At 54.6% G+C, this 11707-nt stretch overlaps 1 protein-coding gene across 2 annotated transcripts in view; it reads left to right on the top strand.

Moving 5' to 3' along the window:
* The first annotated feature begins 2630 nt into the window (after positions 1–2630).
* Acvr2b (activin A receptor type 2B) overlaps positions 2631–11707 on the top strand; it is a 44182-nt gene continuing 35105 nt past the window's right edge. For both annotated transcript variants that reach the window (XM_004662100.3, XM_004662099.2), the window contains exon 1: positions 2631–2682. In XM_004662100.3, coding sequence (XP_004662157.1) covers positions 2631–2682 — 52 coding nt within the window. The remainder of the gene's footprint in view (positions 2683–11707) is intronic.

Raw genomic sequence — 11707 nt, 5'->3', positions numbered from 1 at the left:
GCAGGGGCTGAAGGCACTGGAGTCTCAATTCTCCCTCTTCCCGCCCCGTCCCTCCCCCAAATAGATAAAAATAAATAAGTAAATAAAATGTAGGAAAAGCAAAGGTAGTTCATGTTTATAATCTCAGTACTCTGGGGAGGGAGGCAGAAAGATGAATGAGTGGAAGTCAGCAGGGGATTATATAGGGAGGAGAGGGAGAGGGGAGGGGAAGGAAGAGCAAGTGGGAGAGAGAAGTAGGAAGAGAGATGGAGTAAGGGAGGGAGGGAGAGAGAGAGAATGTACCATCAGGGAAATGCAAATTAAAAGTACTTTGAGATTCCATCTCATTCCTGTCAGATTGGCTACCATCGTAAAAACCAATGACCATAAATGCTGGTGAGGATGCAGAGAAAGAGGAACCCTTCTACACTGTTGGTGGGAATGCAATCTGGTCCAGCCACTGTGGAAATCAGTGTGGAGGCTCCTGAGACAGCTAAAAATAGATCTACCATATGAAACAGCTATAGCACCACTAGGCATATATCCTAAGGACTCGTCTCACTACCTTAGAGATACGTGCTCAACCATGTTTACTGCTGCTCAGTTCATAATAGCTGGGAAATGGAACCAGCCTAAATGTCCATCAACTGATGAGTGGATAATGAAGATGTGGCACATTTGCACAATGGAGTTCTACTCAGCACTAAAGAAAAATGAAGTTATGAAATTTGCAGGAAAATAGATGGATCTGGAAAGGATTACACTTAGTGAAGTAACCCAGGCCCAGAAAGCCAAATGTTACATACTCTCTCTCTCCTATGTGGATCCTAGCCACAGATGACTGGACTTCGATGTGAGTAGGAATAAAGCTCTGTAGCAGAGGCCAGTAAGCTAGAAAGGGGCTATGAAGGGAATAGAAAGGGAGGGAGGATGGTGTGTATATGTAAGCAGAAGAACAGATTAAAGGGGGTGAAAAGGCCTAAGTGAGGTCAGGGGAAGAGGTTGAGTAAAGGAAAGGTGGGAGGAAGGCTAAAAATAATTAAAAGAGAGAGAATGTAAAGTTCCCCAGGCATGGCTCCCCGGGAGGCTGAGGCAGGAGGGTCCATTAAATCTATGCACCGAGTCCAACTTAGGCAATGCAGAGAGAATCTTCGTGCAAAACCAAAAGCCGCAGCAACAACGAACGACCCCGGAGGAGGAGTCTAACCTCTTCACTTTCCAAGTGGGGAAACTGAAGCTCAGGCTTCTCGGTGCTCTTGCCAAGGCAGTGGCCAGTCAAGAGCGGCAGAAGGACAATCACTATCCGAGGATGATTCTTTCCTCCGCGGTGACAGGGCTTCCCTCTCGAGCTGGGAGCCTTGTCACGACTCTCACAAGCTCGGGTTGTGTAATCAGGAGTGTGGAATCTGAGATGGGGAGCCAGGGCTTCCAAGGAGGAACCCTGGAGTGGGGCACGCAGGGCCATTCGCTAGACCAGATCTTTACATGGGTGGGAATGGTGGTGCAGGAGAAGAGCCGCTGAGAGAGAAGGAAGGCGGGGGAGGGGGAAGGATGCTAAGGACTTTGGGGGAAGCAGGTTGCCAGAAGCGCTCTCCCACCTGCAGCTGCTCCGTGGGGTGCGTGCATGTGGGGTGTGTGCAAGTGGGGTGTGCGCTTTGCCCCCCCCCCTCACTTGGCTACAGCTGAGTGCGTGCATGTGGCGTGCGCTTGCGGACGTGGGGAACCACTGTCCATCTGGTCTATTTTCTGCCAATCAATTCACCTGTCAAAACAGATACGATTCTCGCTTGATTCTTGGGGGGACTCTAGGACAGAGGCCAGGGGTCGGGGGCTGATCCATTCTCTCTCGGGGTTTCAGGGTATCATGCATTCGACAGCGTGGGCTGGACAGCTTGGAGCAGGAATCTCAGGTAGGGTGACCATGGCTGGACCCAGGGGTCCTCAGGGTCACCCGCGGTGTGGGGGGGGGGGTGTCTGCCTGTGCGCTCCGCCCTGCCTTCCAGCGCGCTGGGATGCGGGCTGGGGAGGGGGCGTGGCCTTCGTGTTGTTGTTTCTCCGGGGCCCCGCCTCCGAGGGGGGCGCGGACCACGCGGCCCGAGCGCCCGCCTTCCCCTCCCCTCTCTTCCCCTCCCCGCCCAGCTCGCCCGCCTCTTTGTATCCAACATCCGGGTTTCCCCGCTGGCTCGGGCTCCGTGGCCACCGCTCAGGAGCCATTTTGGACTCGGTTCAGGTCCCCTCCCCCAACCCTCCCCTCCCCGTACATGGCCTCTCCGGACACGGCCCCTGCGCCCGGGGCCCGGGCCCAACCCCGCTACGCAATGCCTGCATCGGGTACGCCAGGACCCATGCCCCGCTGCCGCCCCCGGGCCCCAGCATCTCCCCGTAGCCCGGGCCGCAGTCTGCATCTCCCGCAGCGGCCCTGAAACCCACCACCATATCTCCCACCATCACCCCGCACGCTGCACGGACACCCCGGGCGCACGAAAAGGCGAGCGCGCGCGGCGGCGGCGGGCCACCGAAGACTGATCCAGAAGGAGCGGGAAGGAAAGAGAGAGAGGACAGAGAGCGAGCGAGCGCGCAGCCCCGGCCGCCGGGCCCTGCGCCGGCCCCTCCGGGGGGCTCCGGGTGTCCGCGGGGCGGCGCCGCGGAACATGACGGCGCCCTGGGCGGCCCTCGCCCTCCTCTGGGGATCGCTGTGCGCGGGTGAGGACCAGGCGCGGCGTGGGTTGGCGATGGGCGCGCGGGGAGGGCGCCGCACGGTGTTTACCAACAAAGGGCGGACCCGCGGCCTCGTCGCCGCGCCACCTGTCCCCCCCTTCTCGCCGGGCTCGCATCCCGCCGGGCTGGGGCCGCTCCGCAGGGGTGTCCCTGTTTCGTTGCTTTTTGGGGAGGAAGGGCTGATCTTGTCTCTTGGCGTTTGGTCGTCTGTTGCTGGATTCTGGTTCGCGGAGGCGCTCTGGGGGACGGGGACCTGGAGCGCATCAGGCTCCAGGGTTCAGGGCGCGCGTGGAACGCGGGGATCGAGTGGAGCTAAAACCTGAGCGTGCGGTCGAGGAGTGGTGCGCATGGAATGGGGGTGCTGGTGGTGGTCCCGGGACGGCTGTGCGTGCTGTTGAGTCACTCGGGGTAGCGAAACGGAGGTGACCGCTTCACCCAGCCCCTATCGGAGACCCCGGCACCCCCATCCCGTCGCGGTCCTTGCGTGCCTCGCTTTTGGTGCTGACTCTTACCTGCGCCCCGCTTTCCGTGCCGCGGGCCGCCAATGCGCCCTACGGGACCGCTTTGTTTTGGGGTCAGTGGGAGCGGAGAGGGTCGGGGCGTGGGATTTAGGAAAAGGAAAACCAACAGGTCCTGGTCCGCTCCGGCTTCTGGGAGGCACGTGGCGGACGTGAGTGACCGGCACTCGGTCCGCCGGCGGCCGCGGGCTTGTGCTTTGGGGATGTTCGGAAGCGAGTGTGCGTCTACTTGGGGGTGTGTGTGTGTGACTTGGGGGTGTATACTCCGCTGGGAAAGCGCCGTTCCCCCCCCCCCAACACACACACACTCTCCAAAGGCAAAGCCGAGATTTCCCTCTCTTCCCGGTGGTGTTGGGGCGTGCCCAACCCGAAGGGAGGATCTTGGGGACCGGCTTGGGGGCCAGTCGTGGGAAACGTGGACCGTGGAGTCTCGGCGCTCCGGTGAAAAAGCCAGCGGTGCTGGCGGAGGGAGGGACGGCCGGAGCCCGGCGTCCCGGGCGCCGTGGTCCTGCGCGTCTTTGTTCCCAGCCCCCATTACACATGCAGCGCGGGTCCCCTGCCGCCCGAGGTGGCCGCCGCGCGGAGTCTGGGAAACCCGCGAGGGGCGGGGCTGGGCGCGCGGGGGAGGGGCCGGGATCCCCCGCGCTGCTGCGGGGGGTGGGGATCCCGGTGGCCTTTTCCATCCCCCCCTCCCTCCCCAGCATCCCCCCGCCCTCGCTCTGCTCCCATCCTTGGCGAGGTAGTGAGGCGCAGCGGTTAACGCCGACGGCGAGAGCTCTCCGCCGAGCCCCGCGCGCCAGGACCTCGCCTGCGGTCATCTGGGCCCCTCGTCGGGAAGGGGCTTCGCGGCCGTCCCGAGACCGTTTCCCGCGTGGTGGAGGCAAAGAGTTGCGCTCGAGTGTCGCTCGCCGCTCCGTTCCGCCACTGCGCCGTCCCTTCCCACGCTTTCCTCCGGGAACGCGGACTCGGAAGCGCAGGGAGTGAGTGCGTCCGTTCGCCCAGGGGAACGGGTCCCCGGCACCCGGCAGCTCGCCTGCCTCCAGGCTTCCCCGGTCCCTGCGACCACCCGGGCCTTTTCAAGTCCGGAGCCCACTGACTGCTCTCCAGTTTGTCTCACTTTAGCCCTGCCAGTCCCTCTTCCCACCTTAGACTGGGCACAGTGCGATGGGATCTCTAGGACTGTGCCTCCTTCCTCCTTCCCACCGACCCGGGCGAGCATTGCGGCGCAGGGCAGTGCACAGCAGCCCAGGGCAGCTGGACTCTGACGCCCAGAAACCATGTTCCTGCCCCGAGAAGACGGTAGAGTCACCTGGATGTTTTCTTGTGGTCTGAGGTGACCCTGGGAGGAACGATGGGAGAACGGGTACAAGTTCAAATATAGGGCAGATCTGGCCTTTCCTTCAAGTTTCTGGTTCTTGTTTAAAACTTCTCCACCCCTACTCTGCATCATACCGTGCCCTGGTGGAAGGATCTAGAATCGTATTGTCTGTCACAAACATAGGTTGAAAGCGACCATACAGGTGTGTGGAGGTCAGAGGGCAGCCTTGGGTGTCATTGCTCAGCTGCTGTTCCCTGTGGGTTGTTTTTCTTTTTTTTTTTAAGACAAGGTCTCTCCCTGGCTTGGAACTCTCCATTTAAGCCAGACTGCATGGCCAGTGAGCCCCAGGAATCTGCCTGGCTTGTCTTCCTAGTGCTAAGAGTGTAAGCGTAGGCTGGCAAGGCCAGCTGCCTTCAGGGGGAAGCTTGTTCTCATTTTTGAAAATTAATTAATTAATTTTCATGTCATCAGTGTGTCAAGTGCTGGGGTTAAAGGCGTGTACCACATCACCTGGCTTTAAAACTTATTAATTAATTAATTGTTTTTTCAAGGTAGGGTGTCACTCTGGCTCAAGCTGAACTGGAGCTCATGCTGTAGTCCCAGGAGGCAGGCCTCAAACTCACTGCGATCCTCCCCCCGTGCCTCCCGAGTGCTGGGATTAAAGATGTGCACCACCACACCTGAATATTTTAATTTTTAAAATTTTATTACTTACTTGCAAGAAGGGGGAGGCAAGAGAGAGAGAGAATGGGAGCGTCTGGCCTCAAACTCATGGCGGTCCTCCTACCTCTGCCTCCCGAGTGCTGGCATTATGCCCAGTTTATATAATTTTTCTGACAATTTCTGTAAGTGTACATAATAATGTATTTTGGTCATAATCTGCTCCCAGTATTTTCTTTTGTCCCCTCTCCATCCCTCTTCCACATAACCCTTTTCCAACTTGTTCTTTTTCTGATTTGATGATTTTTTTTTTTTTTTTTTTGCCTCTCTTCATCCTCTGTGACATATTGATGGACCCAATATTGGAGAGGCAACAGCAGCTGCTGTGAGGTCATGAACGCAGTGGTCACTTTATGTCCAGAAGGCAGCATTCCAGAGCATTCCTCACCATCCTCAGGCTCTGGCATTCCTTCCACCACCTCTTCTGAAGTATTCCCTGAGCCTTAGTGAGTGTGATAAACACGGTCTTTGATGTTGAACACTTACCTGTCACTTGCCAGCACTTCAGTCCAGCCGTCATCTATAAAAACCTGTGACCAAAGGTGGGAGCAGAACTAATCTATGGGCATAAACATAAGTATTTAGAGGTCAGTTTGTTGAGCACAACATAACCCATTTAGTTCAACAACAGTAGAGCCTTACCTCCCAGGGCCTATGACCATCAGCCTTTGACTGGGGTTTTCAGTACCTAGCATGGATTCCCTCCTGTAGAGTGGACCTCAGGTTGAATCAGCTAGTGGTCGGTTACCCCTTTAATGGTCATGTCACTGTTGTAGCAGTGGACATTCGCCTGGCTGGCTGGTTGTGTAGCTCAAAGGGTGCCCTGCTGGGCAAGACTGTTGAAGACATTTCTCCCCTAGCAGCTAGCCTGCAGGAGGAGGCTTCCAGCTCTGTTCCCGTTTATCTCTCAATATCCTACAGTCTTTAGCAAAAGGGTTTTACCCCCATCTAGTTCTGGAGAAGTCCAGCTTTATTGTTGTTTTTGAGGTAGGCTCTTGCTCCCAGTCCCAGGCTGGCCTTGAACTCACAGCAATCCTCATACCTCTGCCTCTTGAGTGCTGGGATTAAAGGCATGCATCACCACACCTGGCTAGCTTTTTTTAAAATTGTGGCTTCTAAGCCGGGTGTGGTGGCACATGCCTTTAATCCCAGCACTCGGGAGGCAGAGGTGGGAGAAGCCCTGTGAGTTCGAGGCCACCCTGAGACTCCATAGTGAATTCCAGGTCAGCCTGGGCTGCAGTGAAACCCTGCCTTGAAAAACAAAAACAAACAAAAGTTTATCAGCCAGGTATGGTAGCATATACCTTTAATTCCACCACTCAGGAGGAGAGGTAGGATCACTGTGAGTTTGTGTCTATTCTATAGAGTGAGTTACAGGTCATCCTGTGTTAGAGAGAGCCCCTAACCTTGAAAAAAAAACAAGGGCTGGAGAGATGGCTTAGCGGTTGAGCGCTTGCCTGTGAAGCCTAAGGACCCCGGATCGAGGTTCCCCAGGTCCCACGTTAGCCAGATGCACAAGGGGGTGCACGCGTCTGGAGTTTGTTAGCAGAGGCTGGAGGCCCTGGCGCGCCCATTCTCTCTCTCTCCCTCTATCTGTCTTTCTCTCTGTGTCTGTCACTCTCAAACAAATAAATAAAAAATTTTAAAAAAAATTAAAAAAAAACAAAATAACAACAACAAATATATATGTGTATAATGTGCACCTTACTCTTTTTATTTTTATTTATTTATTTGTGAGAGAGAGAGAGAGAGAGAGAGTGGGTGCACCGGGGCATCCAGTCACTGCACACAAACTCCAGATGCATGCTCCACCTTGTGCATCTGGCTTAGGTGGGTGCTGTGGAATCGAACCTAGGTCCTTTGGCTTTGCAAGCAAGTGCCTTAACTACTAAGCCACCTCTCCAGCCTATATCTTACTCTTGTAGAAGTTCTCGATTGAAACTTTGCACATTGCACGTTGTCTGTCCTCACATTTGGCTCATGACTGTCAAGTTGTAAAGCACATGCTTGGAAGGAAAGAGAGAAGTTGTGCTGCCATTGGTAGTTAGCTCAAGTCTTTTGTGGCCTGGGCCTGGCCCAGTATGTTCTTGAGAAGAAAGGTGTTTGGCTCTTACATTGCAGTCGGTGGGCATCCCCGACACTGTATCCTCCAAGACCCTCTGACTTGCGGTCTGTACTTGAGGTTCAGGTCAGAGGGTCTCGGGGTAAGGGCTGCTGGTGGAGTGGAGCAGTGTTCTGAAGGAAGGAGTAAGAGCCGCAAGCTGGTGAGGGTTCTGTCTCGTCCTCACTGCCCCGAGCTGCCCTCACAGGCTTGGCCACCCGAACACAAAGATGTTTCTTGTCCATTTCCTCCGAGGTGGGCGTGTGTATAAGGGAGTGACTTTCAGCGCTCTGGTCCAGCACAGTGGTAGTGGCCAAGGACATGGACTGCTGTGCAGAGCTGCGGATGGCCCTTCAGAGAGGGTGTCCACGGCTACCTCTCCTTCCATTCGCTGGGCATTCCCGGCTGCTTGTCTGGCAGGGATCCCCTGTGGGAGGGGTAGGTACCCACTTCAGCTCCTAGAGACTCTTCTGAAGCAGGTGTGAGAGAGGCACTTCCCATCCTCCCAGGCTCCACGGCTGAACGAAGGTCTACACTAGAACCAGGCCCCGTGGCTGCCACCTCATGCCTAGGCCGGCTTCTGTAGTGTACTCCCTCCGCGGGCCTTTTGGGACACCGAGGGTCCCCCAAAGCTCTGGACCTCCTGACGTCCACCCAAAGAGCTCCCTTTGCATGCCTCGTAGTCCAGATCATTTTCCTACACACTGCTATCCTTTACGTCAGTCGCTCTGGAGTCCACTGGAAGCTGCTAGCTTCCCAGAAGATAATAAACCAGCATCTGTGAGCATGGAGATTCTGTGCGGAGCACTGTCTTGCACCCTGCTGGGCTCCCTAAAATCCTAGCTGCGGCCACCCCTCTCAAGAAGCGACCTATCCTTCGAAGGTGTCCTGTTCTGGCCCCTGGACATACCCTCAACCTTCACTTCTGCCTCCAGCGATTCTGCCCGTGTTTGGTTTGCAGCTCTGCTCTCCTCTTCCTCTTCCAGGAAGCCACTGCCCCTGCATCCTGGGTAGGAGGTTGGAGTAATTCAGGTGGGAACCAAGGGCCATCAGGGTAGGAGTTCAGATCTGGTAGGTTGAAGAGTTAGGGGCAAGTCTGGGCCATGGTTTCTGTATGTGCCTGTATTATGTGTGGTGTGCATGTACGTCTCTGTGTAGGCAAATGAGTGTACGCGCATGTGCATGCAGAGGCCAGAATTTAACACTGGGTGTCTTCCTTAATCATTTTCCACTTAAAAAAATTTTTTTTTTTTTTTCTAGTTAAAGTCTTGCTTTCTAGTCTAGGTTGACTATGTAGTCTCAGGGTTGCCTAGAATTCACAGTGATTCTTCCACCTCTGCCTCCCGAGTGCTGGGATTAAAGGTGTGTGCCACCACGCCCGGCTTCCACACCTTTTTTTTTTTTTGAAAAAAATATTTAATTTATTTGCAAGCAGAGAGAAACAGAGACAGTATGGGCTTGCCAGGGCCTCATGCTACTGCAAACAAACTCCAGATGCAAGCGCCACTTTCTGCACATTGCTTCATGTGGATCCTAGAGAATTGAGCCCCAACTGCAAGCTTTACAAGCAAGCCCCCTTAACCACTGAGCAATCTTTCTAGGCTAGCCCTCCACCTTGGTTGTTTTTTTTGTTGTTTTTTTTTTTTGTATTTTTATTTATTTGAGTGAGAATATGGGTGTACCTGGGACTCCTGCTTCCTTGTGTACCTGGCTTTATGTGGGTGCTGGGGAATCAAACACAAGCCATCATCAGGCTTTACAAGAAAGCGCCTTCAACTGCTGAACCATCTCACCATCCTCTCAACGTTATTATCATTATTATTATTTTTATTTTTCAAGGTAGGGTCTCACTCTATCCCAGGCAGACCTAGGTAGTCTCAGGGTGGCTTCAAACTCATAGTAATGGGCTTACCTCTGCCTCCTGAGTGCTGGGATTAAAGGTACGCCCCTCCACCTTATGTTTTTTAAATTTTTATTAATTTTTTTTTGTGTGTGTGTGTGAGAGGGAAAGAAGCAGATAGAGGGAGAGAGAAAGAGAGAGAATGGGTGCACCAGGGTCTCTTGCTGCTGCACATGAACTCCAGAACACATGTACCACCTTGTGCATCTGGCTTACCTGGGTCCTGGGGAATTGAACCTGGGTCCTTTGGCTCTGCAGGCAAGCGCCTTGAACACTAAGCCATTTCTCCAACCCTCTTATTATTTATTGTTATTACCTTATTTATTTATTTTTGTTTTTCAAGGTAAGGTTTCACTCTAGCCCAGGCTGACATGGGATTTACTCTGTAGTCTCAGGGTGGCCTTGAACTCACAGCAATTCTCTTGCCTCTGCCCCCTGAGTGCTGGGATTAAAGGCGTGCACCACAATGCCTGGCCTCCACCTTACTTTTTGAGATAAGCTCACTGAATCTGACGCTCACTTGATTCAGTTGAACTAGGCGGCCTCCCCAGTGTGGACTTCATGTGCTCTCTGCCCTGCCTGGCTCTTACGTGGCGCTGGGGATCTGAACTCAGGCCCTCATGTTTGCATAGCGAGCATTTTACCAGCAGCCATTTCCCTCCTCCCAGGACCACACTTTTTTTTTTTTTTTTTTTTTTTTTTTAAGATAGAGCCTTGCTGTACCCAGACTGACCTGGAATTCACTATGTAATCTCAGGGTGGCCTCAGGCTCACTGCCATCTTTCTACCTCTGCCTCCCCAGTGCCGAGATCAAAGGCGTCACCACCACGCCTGGCAGGACTTTTGAAGGTGACTCCTGGACTGGAGGGATGACTCAGGAGTTAAGGTGCTGGTATGACGGTGACTCTGTATAGATAGCCCTGAGTTAGGGTCCTGACAGTGGGGAGATCCGTAGAACAGGATTTTTCAACCTCTGACACTTGACATTTTGGACCCCGTGATGTGCTATGGGGAAAGTGGTGGCAAGTTGGCTTGCATACTGCATGCATTTAGTACCATCCCAACTTCTTATTATTTATTTATTTATTTATTTATTTATTTATTTTTGACGTAGGGTCTCACTCTGGCTCAGGCTGACCTGGAATTCACTATGTAGTCTCAGGGTGGCCTCGAGCTCTCGGCGATCCTCCTACCTCTGCCTCCCGAGTGCTGGGATAAAGGCGTCACCATTCCCGGCTTATTTATTATTTTTATAGGGAGAGAGAGAGAGAGAAAGAGAGAGGGAGGGAGCGTGTCAGGGCCTCCAGCTGCTGCAAATGCATGCGCCACCTTGTGCATCTGGCTTATGTGGGTCCTGGGGAATTGAACGTGGATCCTTTGGCTGTGCAGGCAAGTGCCTTTATTGCTGAGCCATCTTTCCAGCCCCCCATCCCAACTTCTTACCCACCAATTCCAGTGTCTCATCTTTAATCGTGATAAATTGAAAATGATTGCAGGCAATGCTGAGTGTCCCTGGCAGTGATAGGGGCAAAACTATTCTCAGGCTGAGAACTGGTGTTCTAGACTGTTCCCCAGCTTTTATTGAGGTAGATTAGTTGTGGGAGGCGTGTTGGAAGCTGGGTGTAAGGGCTTCACAGTGTACCTCCATCTTCCACCTCAGAGTCAGGAGTTCTCCCCAGACCTTACAAGAGTCTTGTTTTTTTCTTTTGGTTTTTTTGAGGTAGGGTCTCACTCTAGTCCAGGCTGACCTGGAGTTCACTATGGAGTCTCAGGGTGGCCTCGAACCTCTGCCTCCCAAGAGATGAGATTGAAGGCGTGTGCCACCACACCCGGCCTTAGGAGATCCTTGCTCTGCTAAGCGTGCCTTAGAGCGTGAGGGTTTGGTTGAAAATGAGCGGTTCCAGGGTACGGCCTGCCTGCCTCGGAGGAGAAGAGAATGCTGGCGTCCTTGAGTTTTCCCAGAAGTGGTTCGGGTTTCAGGGAGGCGGCCCTTTGTGGGTGGCCGGGCAGCCTGCCCGCCTGCACCCGCCCACCTGCCTTGGCCTTTGCCTTTGCCTGGGAGGCCGTGCGCTTCCCTTCTGCACGCACAGAATGGTAGGAAGGGACCGTGGCCGGGGCCTCTCCGCCGGCTCACCTGGGAGCCCCGGCCGCGCAGGCTGCCCCTGCCTGCCAGGACGAGCGCAGGCATCGTAGAGGGACCCGGGCATGCCCTACCCCCCCGGCGGGCCTGCCCTGTGGCACCCCGAGGAGCCCCCGCGGCTGGGGACCTCCCCGGCTGGGGACGCCAGGGCAGGGGGGCAGCCTCTCCCCAAAGGTATGGGCCTCAGTCTCTCTGGCTGCCCTGGGTGCGGTGGCAGGGTCAGGGCTTCCCACTGGACTCGGGGAGGTGGGGACTTGAGACAGGTGTCCCTTGCTGGAGGCCCGGGCAGGCGTGGTGGGGCTCCAGGGTGGCC

The sequence above is a fragment of the Jaculus jaculus genome, chromosome 17 (assembly GCF_020740685.1).
Source record: "Jaculus jaculus isolate mJacJac1 chromosome 17, mJacJac1.mat.Y.cur, whole genome shotgun sequence".
Classification (NCBI taxonomy): domain Eukaryota; kingdom Metazoa; phylum Chordata; class Mammalia; order Rodentia; family Dipodidae; genus Jaculus; species Jaculus jaculus.
The sequence above is the reverse complement of the archived record's forward strand: the minus strand, read 5'-3'. Positions and strand labels throughout refer to the sequence as shown.